This window comes from Suricata suricatta, chromosome 10, assembly GCF_006229205.1.
Source record: "Suricata suricatta isolate VVHF042 chromosome 10, meerkat_22Aug2017_6uvM2_HiC, whole genome shotgun sequence".
Classification (NCBI taxonomy): Eukaryota; Metazoa; Chordata; class Mammalia; order Carnivora; family Herpestidae; genus Suricata; species Suricata suricatta.
Genome location: NC_043709.1, coordinates 101,488,685 through 101,499,187, shown reverse-complemented (window position 1 = coordinate 101,499,187; position 10,503 = coordinate 101,488,685). Strand labels below are relative to the sequence as shown.

The 10,503-nt window shown below is 47.8% G+C and overlaps 1 protein-coding gene across 1 annotated transcript in view; it reads right to left on the bottom strand.

Moving 5' to 3' along the window:
* Window positions 1-10,503, bottom strand: part of IQSEC3 (IQ motif and Sec7 domain 3) — a 107,469-nt gene that overhangs the window by 96,484 nt on the left and 482 nt on the right. Inside the window, exon 2 of the mRNA XM_029954599.1 lies at window positions 10,230-10,503. This exon is cut by the window's right edge and continues 11 nt beyond it. Within this exon, the coding sequence (XP_029810459.1) occupies window positions 10,230-10,503 (274 nt within the window). The remainder of the gene's footprint in view (window positions 1-10,229) is intronic.

The window sequence follows — 10,503 nt, the reverse complement described above, 5'->3', positions numbered from 1 at the left end:
GCGGGGGCCGGAGGTTCCATCCTGCTGTCAGCAGCCTACCAAGCCGCCCACGCAGCCGAAAGCCCGGCAGCGCTAGCCCTCCCCACGGAGAAGCCCCCGGGGAAGCGGCCGGGGGAGGAAGGGCTTTTCCCAGGCTTTCCGAGCGAGTCCTGGGGCAGAGGTTCCTGGTTCCTGAGCTCTCCCCTCCAGCTGCTCCCGGGTTCCAGGCAAAGTCCAGAGGGAGCCCAGTGGAAATTCCTGGGACACTTAGAGCTTGAAGCCCGTTGCAGAATTCACCTCGTACCTCCCACACTGCAGGGGTCTCTCTCTCTTTTTTTTTTCCTTGAAAGGGAGAGTGATTCCGTCTCTCTCTGTCACCCTTCCTGAGCTCCCTTTCCTAAAGCTCTTATCATTTGGAAGCCACTGTTCACGTTCGAGTGAGTCCTTCGTGATGCAGCAACAGCTCTGCTTTTCGTGGATGTGGCAAATCAAGGGGAGACAGAGTTAAAAAGCTGGGTAAAGAGTGATTGTCCCCATTGACCAGAGGAAAATAACAAGGCCCAGAGACGGAGAAGGATTTGCACCAAGCTTACACTTGGGGTCTGTGAGGGTGGGTACAGCAATCAGAACTCGGGGGTCCTGGCTTCGCGGTCAGAGTCCTGCCTCTTCTGGAATTCCCTTGGGCCTTCCATGATTGCCTTTTAGAACTTAAGTAGCCCTAAGAATGTCAAAGATGTCAAATAAGCCAATTTAGAAGCATCCAGGGCATCTCTGTAAAGAGCAGACTGTGCACAGGAAATACTGAAACTAGACACAAGCAAGAGATTCCCAGCTGCTTCGTAGAGTTTTTGTTGCTGTTGCTGCTTTAAAATAATCATTGGGTTGAACTGATGTGTTGAATGAAAATTGTGGTGCATTGGAATCATTTATCAAGGAAGAAACTGGAATTCCCTTGCCTCTCTGCCTGGGATGGGGAGGGCATTCCTGATTGGAGGCAGGGAGGCAGCTGGTTTGACCTGATAGCTCCAAAGCCCTGAGAGGTCATGTGGTGCCAGGCCCTGTCCGAAGCTACCCAAAGTAAAGTTCAGGGAACACCACACAGCAGCTTTCCATGTATCACACTGCTGCAGGCTACTTGAGCTTCCAAATACAGTACCTCCATAGAGAGTCTCAGATTCCTGAGCCCTGCACTTGCCCACCCTCCAGACAGCCTTCCTCCCAGAAGCTCACAGCCTCTTGAGGCCTGGTCTCTTTCACATCTGCAACAGAGTGTGGGAGTGGGGGCATTATAGACTTGCCCCATTTTACAGAGGGGCAATAGAAACTGGCTAGCTGAGAGAGGTGAAATAAGTCATGCACAGAAAGGAAATAGAACCGAATTCTGACAGTATGACCAGACCAGGGTGTCATGGGGAAGCGGCAGGAAGGCCTTATGCTGAATTCTGCTATGAGGTCCACACGTCATTTTATGGTGTAATTGCGATCCATCTCCCCCAGCCCAAGTAACACACTCACCCATGCACAACTCCACCCACTCAGTCCCACAAGCACGTCCACACCTTATACACATCGCTCACCCTCCCTTCAGTGTCCTGACATTTCCATCAACACAGCTGATCCTGCCTGGTCGAGAAGTAGGAGTGAAGAGGCCTGGAGCCTGAGACTGGTCCCCGTTTCATCTCCTAGGCCAGAATCCAGCTCTCTCTTCTCTTCCCACCTGGAGACATGGCCACAGTTTGGGTTTCCTTTCTCTCCCATCATCATAGACCTTCTGCCCATTTCTTGCTCAGCCTTCCGTGGGTGGGGCAGGAGGGGCGCGTAGGCAGCACTGAGATGAAGCACTCAAAGAGCTTTCTCACGCTTAACCCTTAACACAGCTTCCTGGGCTCAGACTGGACTGGTCTGGGGTCAGAGGCTGGGGGCAGAGGGAGGGGAGGCCTCTCCATGCTCATGGCAAGGTTTGGGGCCGGCTCTATTAGCAGGGAGGAGCACTCAGATGCTTCTCACTCCCCAACTGGATTTAAGAGCTGAGCCACGATCCAGGTTCTCATGCATACTCAGCTGTAGAAACTGGGCTATTGGACTCCACGAAGTACATCCTACTTCCCCTGTGGGGCCTCCCTCCACTTGAGATCTTTTTCAGCCCTAACACCACACCCTGACTTCCCTCCACTCAGCAACCACTGGCCTGCCTGCAACGCACATATTAAATCTTACTTATTCAGTGTTTATCAAGCATCCACTAGATGTTGAGGTAGCCTCTCATCCCCCATTCTCTCCAGGCCCAGGCAGCACCAACCTCTCCTGCCTGTTAACCCTTCCTGCCCCCACGTTCACACTGCATCCCAAACCCCAATAGAGTTGCCAACTGAACAAATTATTTTAAGATCCGAAAAAGGATCAAAAGAGATTATTAAGTGTCAGGATGCTCCTTAAACTCCTGCCTTGTGACTTGCACACAAAGCTCATTGAGAAAGTATCCCTTCTACTGCCCAGGTAATTACTGTTCCGAGACACGCCAGTGTGGGAGTGCCATGGTTCCCCTACTGTTCTGCCTGCCAGGTCCAGGCAAGGCAATGCCGATTCCCTGCAAAATACAGCAGAGCTGAAAATCATTTAGGCTTTCAACAGCCTCTCCCATGAGTCCTTCAACCTCTTGTGAGCCTCACGCGTGGTCCCCGAGTCAACTGGTGCCACCATGCATCCTCCTTCCTTATCAAATCTGCTCTAGGACACTGCTCAGATAAAACCTCTTTCATGCTGAAATGTGAAGGCTGATATAGCTAAATGTGTTGTTTTTCTCCTGTCCTCGGAGAATTTGCATTTTAACAAGGGGGATAACCTTGAAATATCGAAAGGAATCTCTAATTGTGGAGTTGCTGGCACAGGCAAGCTAGCTCGAAGACAGAGACCTCCCTGGGTCCCCTGAATCCTCATAACTAGCTGTAGGTTCCTGATTCCTGAGCTCTCCCCTTCAGTGTAGCCATTACTGTATAATGTCGAGAGCACCAGATGATGAGTTCTAGGCCCAGTTCTGCCGCTGATGCATCTTGAAGTACCAGTCACTTCTCTGTTGGGCCACAGTTTTCTCATTTGCCAAATGAGAAGTTTGGACCAAAGGACCTTTTAGTACCTTTCCAGCACTGACATTCACTTGACTCTCCCAAAGGGTGGGAGGACCCTGGTCCAGCTCCTAAAGCCCTCCAGCCCTTACAGCTGTGGGCCAGAGGGAGTGGCCTGATACCAGCACATAGCGTGGGCAGGGACAGGATAAGACTGCATGGTCTCTGTCCACAGTAGCCTGCCTGCCTTCTGGGGACAAAAGGTACCACTCAGCACATACACCGGTCCTGCAGAGTTACATAACCCTCCCAGATGGTGTATTCCAAACAAAGAGCAACAGCAGAACAGCCCATGTCCCCACAAGTGCCCAGGGCCACAGGTAGCAGTCTTTGCCTGTGGTGGCCGAACAGCCACAACTCGCCTAGGATAGAATTTTAAAAGCCTCACTATCTTTTCTTTTCTGTTTGTTTTTTCCCCTAGATGGTATTTCATCTAAGAAAGTTCTCTTATCTTTAGGCTTGACCGAAGAAAGTAGAGCCCTCCCACAGTTCCTGCCTTTCCCCTCAACCACCACCCCAAATCCCACAAGACATCAGGCTCTCCTTTTCTCAGTCAATCCCTGCTGTTCTTTGCAACTTTTTGACCTCAGAGGCCTGCAAAGAGTAGGACCACCCTTCCACCCCCAGAATGGAAGAATTTGGACAAATGGATATAGCTTTCATTCTAGGGAAGCTGCAAGCATTCTCTTGGTTCAGACTTCATTCCCCTCATGCTTTACTTTAATCCTTGACAAGTTCATATACTAGATGAGACTGTGGTTTCCCCATTTAGAAAATGGGCAAGGTCATTCTTATCACCACAGGGCATTGGTTAATAATTCATATCCCTTTGACTTTCTTAGGAGAAATGAAAATAATCTTACAATGATGCAACAGAAGAGACTTAAGTTGAGCTTAAGGAAGGATTTCCCAACTATAAAGTCATGGGACCTCATCACAAATCACTAAGGGCTGGTGGATTTGTCCTGCTTGGCTACATTTCAAGGTAAGCTCCACATTCACATATCTGGAACAGCTTGAGCATGCATTGTCCAAACATAGAGGGTTAGATGATAAAAGGGCACAGGTGGAAAGCAGGATTGGAAGAAAGGAAGGAATCCTGAACTTGGATTCTAGTCTTTCACTGTGGTCTTACTGTGGATGGGCCCTGGGCCCTGGTTTCTTTATCTGTAGAAATACGACAATATATTAAGCACTTAGTATGTGCCCCACTAACAAATGATACCACTTAACTTTTGAATTTTACAACAACCCTTCAATGTATATGTCACTTCTTATTTTATAAATGAGAAAAACAGAGGCTTAAAGAGGGTAAATAATGAATGTAAAGTCTCATAGGTGATAGAGCAGGATTCATACCCAGATTTGCCTGATTTCAAAGCCCATGTTCTTTAAAAAATTTTTTTAAATGTTTATTTATTTTGAGAGAAAGAGAGAGAGAGGAGGGACAGAGAAACAGGGAGACAGAATCCCCAGCAGGCTCTGTACCGTCAACACAGAGCCGGATGCTGGGCTCAAACCTACAAATTGTGAGATCATGATCTGAGCCAATATCAGGAGTCGGGCACTTAATGGACTGAGGCACCAGATGCCCTACAAATCCCTTGTTCTTAACCACTTAGATCTTGAAAATTCTGTGATTCTATGGTTTCCTTAAGTTCCTTTCATTCTGAAAAATCTAATTTCTCCTGCATTCTATTCCTGATCCTGTTTGTTTGTTTGTTAATGCCCATGTTCCTTGAAATGGAGGTGACCAACACCTTCCTCCATGAACACAAGAAACCCTTTTAATCTGTCTGAGAACCTGCACTTTGTGCTTTTACAGAAGCAGAGGAGGAAGGTGCTGCAGTGGCCCAAACCTTGGAAATCCTGCCAGATGGCCTTGCATTTGGGGATCTGCCAGATGCAATGAGAGTGTCCCCAAGACCTCTTATAAGAACCCCCTTACTAAGCAGCTGCTTAGTGTCCAGGACCACTGAGAGTCCATTTGGGCCCCAGTGAAAAATGTTGAGGCTCCCCAACAAGGTCAGTCTGTCTAAAATCCTTTACACAGAATTTAAATTCAGGATCCAAGTCTCTTTCCAGACCACAGGTCCTGCTGCTGGTACCAGCTCTCCCCTCTTTTTCCACATCAGCCTCACTTTCATCAGCTCTCCACCCAGACCTGACCCCATCTGCCTTTTCTCATAAGTGACCTTCGAAACTCAGGCTGCTCAGATATTTGCTGAATCAGCAGAACCAACGCTGTTCCTCTTTCTTGATTTTAGGCCAACAGGAAAATGTTCCAGGATGCCTTTTTGTGGGGCTCTTAAGGTATTAAACTCTGTGGGCCTGGGGGAGAGTTTGTGGGTGTGGAAGGAAAGAGCAGGATGGAGCAAGGCATAGGGAGCTGGTGAGGAGGACAGAGCCCAGTGGGTTTTCCCTGAGGCAGGGGTAACTTGTTTCTCTTGAATTGTGTTCTTTTTGGATGAAAACTTGGAAAGAACAGTGGTCTGGGCTCTCAGACAAGCAGGGGACAAAGAATCTTTATAAGTGCCCACTTTGTGCCAGTTTCTAGGTGAGCAAAAAGACACACACTCCTTCCTCTTGGAGGGCCTTCACTCTGGCCCCATTTTCCAGCCCCAGAAGACTTCTTGCTGGGGGTAGAAGAAGAAAAGGAGGATATGCAGTTTGGTGAGCCTGGCCCTCACATTGCCTCTTCAGCAAGCAGGCTTCCAGCTACAGGCTAGGCAGGGACTCTGAGTGTCAAGGTGCTTATTACTATGTTGAAAGGGTTTAGCCTAGTGGAAGGTGATTAGGGCAGGGGGAACTATACTGCCAGAGGATGGGATGATATGCATATGCAATACAGGTATCTCTGTGAATTGAATTTTCGGGGATCCGTTTTTTTCCAGCTACCCTTGGCCCTTACTCTTCCTGACATAAACCCTTGACTCCAACCAAGGTAACTTGCTCTCTAGGCTCTCAATATGATTTATATGCTCCCCCTTTTCACCCTGTTCTCTTCTGATAGAGGGTGGCTCTAGGCAGCAGCAATCTGCTTATACTTGTTTAGATGTTTCTCGATATATGCCTCATGTATGTGGAACAAGGACTGTTTGCTTCTTTCCTGTTTTTTCCGCAGCACAGGGTGTACAGTTTCGAATGGACTGGATACTAGATAAAATAGAGTTGACTGACTGACAATCCTTCATAGTCTCTTAATATCTTCCAAGGTGGGCAGACATGAGCTGCCATCTCCAGGCAGACAACCCTGACTCAGTAGAACCAGAAACACATGCTCTAATCAGCAGTTTAGATAACAGGTTAAAAAGCACATCTAATGACTTTCTACTATCATTTAGCCTCTAATCAGTACGATACTATGGAGCTCAATAATTGACCCAAGATTTATTTTATGCTTAAAGGATGGGAGTAGAGAAGAGGAGACTTCCCTGGGCAGCTTAAGTGGAACCAATGGATAGATAGAAGAAAGAAAATATGGGAGAGAGAAAGAGTTTGAGGGGAGAGAAGAAAGGGGAAAGAGAGAAGGAAGGAGAAAGTAGTGAGGAAGAGAAAGTAGACAAGGAAGACAAAGGATGAAGGAAGAGAAGAGAGGATAGTGGCTACTGAGCCATTCAGACGTCATGGCTACTTGGAGGTGGAGAGTAGGAGCTGAATTTGATTTATAATTCGGGACTCTTACCCAGCCTCCAGTAATCCTCTGGCCAAGGGCTTGGGAACACGGGCAAGCCCTTGGATCCACGAGCTCTAAATGCATGGCTGGGTGGGTGCGTACCCATGTGCTTAGACCAAGGAGCTGTGGTCACACTGCAGCCAGTAGCCTCAGGTAGAGTCATGTGCTTCCATGGCAAGAAGTAGACTTTGCCAGATCAGGCTGAGGCTCTGACTCTAGCCAAGAAAGAGATAATCAATTCTGTAGATGCTGTGAGCCTTGATTGAAAAAATAAAGAGGAGGAAGCTAGATCGCTGCTTTCATTAAGAGGCAAAAGCAGTGGGGGCTGGAGCTTAGCAAGAGCCAGGAAGCATGCAGAGAAAAACGTTAACCCCTCCAGCATCTTTCTTCCATGATATATCTGCACTGACTCACCCCCTCATCATTGCTTCCTTGGCCTGACCTCCAAGGCCACCACCTTCCCATCTCCCTCAGCTGAAGAAGGGAGAGAGACCAGGCTGCATATTAATGCAGATCTGATGACAACTAAATGATCCATTATTTCCTGGTCCCAGGTTCCCCAAGGCTCTTGCCACTCCTGGATTTGGGCAGGAAGAGGAGTTCTGAGGATAAGAGACAAACTGTGTGGGGAAATAATGCATCTAACACAATGCCTGGCCCCTTGTAACCCTCACTCAACCCTCACTAGGGCTGCATTCTTACTATAACGAGGCAAGAGAAGGGCAAGTGAAAAATGAGAAAAGATTTCAGTAAAATTATGATCCAAAGACCTCATCTGCCATATCATCTTCCTACTTCAGCACGCCCAGTAGAGAACTGATTCATCAGGGAGCTCCCCAGGAGAAACACCAGGGAGAGGGCTGCTGGCTCTGCTCTTCTCATCTCACCCTATCCATAAAGATCTCTTTCTGCCTGCTGGCTGCATCTAGCCCTGCACCATTGAGAGGTACGGGCAGAGGATGACAGCCATACAAAATAGGGGTCATGGGTAGAAAGCAGGGAAGGGCCAAACATGTAGTCAGCAACAATTATTTATTCCTGAGGTTCTGAGGGGGGCACTTAGGTTGAAGCTAGGCAAAACCGTGGAAAGAAATGGGTTGCACAAAAGGCACAAAAGGCATTCCGTCAGCCAAGATGTCCATGATTTCACATCCAAGGGGAGCGAGAGTTGCAGGGAGGAGGTAAGGTATTCTTTCTGAGTATCTTGGTGTCCGGCCTCAGGGACAGCAGAGGGAAAAGCTGGAGGATCTGGAGGAGGGAAGGAGCCACTTGTGGTATTAACCTCTTGTTGCCTGGTACAACTTTCTAAGAGAAAGGTTTTTAATAACTTCCACTCTCCTCCACCATTCTAATTATTTTTTATTTATATTCTGCTCCTATGAGAAGGAAAAGCAGGACAAAAAAGGAGAGAGGAGGGCACTGTGGTTTGTCTCTGGTTTTGACTTGTGAGGCTGGATAGCAGTCCAAGTGATTCCTAAATCCCTGGTTTCTCAGCAAGAGGACCTGGGAAGGATAGTTTGGGTTCTCTAAGCTACTTTGGGGACCACAGTACGTCCTTCTCTAAGAAAAATTATCTAAATCCTTCGTGCTCATGCTTCCCTGAAGGGTTGGAAAGAAAGTGCGGAAGAGAAGGGAGATCCCAAAGGGTATGAAGAGAAGAATTGGATGAATAACCGTAATTACCAGAAAGTTGTGGCTGTCCCCAAGGAAATAAATGGATAGTTTCCCCCCCCCCCCGCTACTTGGGGAAAAACCCAGGCAATACCTTGTAAGAATGTTGTCTTTTGTTGAACCATGGGCACTCAGGGAAAACTGATTTTCTGCTTTTTATGCCAGATAAGGAAAGAAAACCATGAAACTGAAGGAAGAGCAAAAGAGCCATTGAGGGACCTGGGGAGGAAAGCTGCATCTTCTTGGGGCTTGAATCAAATGCTATACGTCTGCGAAGTCAGATCATCCTGGATCTTCATCCCTAAGAGCCCATGGTTCTGGTCAAATCTACCCTGTGAGCTAACATATCCTGACCCAACTTCTCAAACTATATAGATGTGAGGAGAAAATGAGTTTTTAAAAAATACATCAAATCTTCACAAGTATCTGCAGACCTAAAATATGCTGAGACTGGATGAAGGTAAGATTCTTGGCTTTCCTCCTTCCTCTCCCCACCCAGCTCTTCCTTTAGCATCACCATTGTCAGGGTCAGGTGTTGACTAGGTACTGATTTCCTCTGAGATGTTTGGAATTCCATGCTGTTCTCCCATCACCTGTATAATCAGAGGAAGGAAGCTGATATGTCACAGCCTTTCCAGGATAGAGGTGGGAATATTCCAGTCCTCTTTCATCTCTTCTTCCCATGTCCCTAGTTCACAGACATTGAAAGTAAAGAGCTTGAGGTCCTAGATTCCCTCCCTGGGGTTAATGAATATATATTTCTCAGCACCAATATGAGGATTCCTATTCTTACCAGATAACCAAGCAGAAACAAGATTTGCAGTCACCAGCCATAAACGAGAGATTTAAACATTCAAATACCAACAATTCCTTTTGCCAACTATCTCTTTCATCATTGTTCCCTTTCCACAATTGCCAACCACCCTGCGCATAAATCCTCCTTGAGTCAGAGGAAAAAGCTGTAGCCAGATTGAGTCCTCAAGCTTTAACAGAGTCCTCTACTGGCTTGATGGGATGTGTCTTTGCACCCCTTTAGTTCTGTGGGGATTCAGAAGAAAGATGCCCACTCGGGTCAATGCAGAGTAAGCTTCCCCAGAGGGCCACTCCTGGCTTTGACTCCCACTGCATCAGTTAAAGAGCTAGACCTGTTCCTCTGGGAAATGCTTTCTCCCACCCTTTATCTTCCTCTGTCTCCAGCTCCCCTGCCTTCTCACATCATACCTACTTTTCAACCGTATCCCCTGCCTCCTTAATTTTCTCAAACCCCAATTCTACTCTGCCTGGACCCTAGCCCTTTTAAAGATCTTAACATGCCTCTTTGCCAAGCCTCTGTCTTTTTCATATCTCACTCTCCATTCAAATAATTTTACTACCCAAACTCCCTTCTAAATTTTTCCTAACTTAAAAAATTCAACACTTCTTTTTTCTTCACTTTAATTTTCACAACTTCTTTCCAATCTTGTCCTCTTTAAAACCTGCCAGTTTCCAATATCCCCAATCACTTAAAACACATTTCTTTCCTCCTTTGCCCCCAGTAATGGTCCGGGTGCTCTCTTTTGCTCCAACATCTCCTCAACCTTTTCAAATACTGTTATCAATTCCTCTTTTCCCCCCAAATCTCCTTGACACACTTCTACCTCCAAGCATCTTCTCATCTCTTCACTTCAGGTTACCCTAGTCCTTCAGACTCTTAGTGCACCTGTTTACCCCCTTATCTCCTCCTTTTACCTATTTGCTTCCCTTTCTGTCACAATAGTCCCCATCCCTTCTTCCCCACTCACTCGGGTCTCCTGCTCAGGACGCCCTTGCCGAGGGCAGCGGGGGATTTGTGCTGAAGGAGGGTGCCAGCGGCAGTGCAACAACTCGGGGGACGCTCCTTTTCCTTGTCGGCGACGGCCCCGGGCGCCACTGGGTGCTGGTGGGGCGATTGGGGTGCGTGAGCCCTGCTGCTGGGGCCCGGCTGGGGCTGCGCCAGGAGCTGTCCGTGGTGCTGAATCGGTGGCTGCTCCGGCGCAGGCTGTGGTGCGGCGGGTGAGAGCTGTCCGTGGTTCTGGA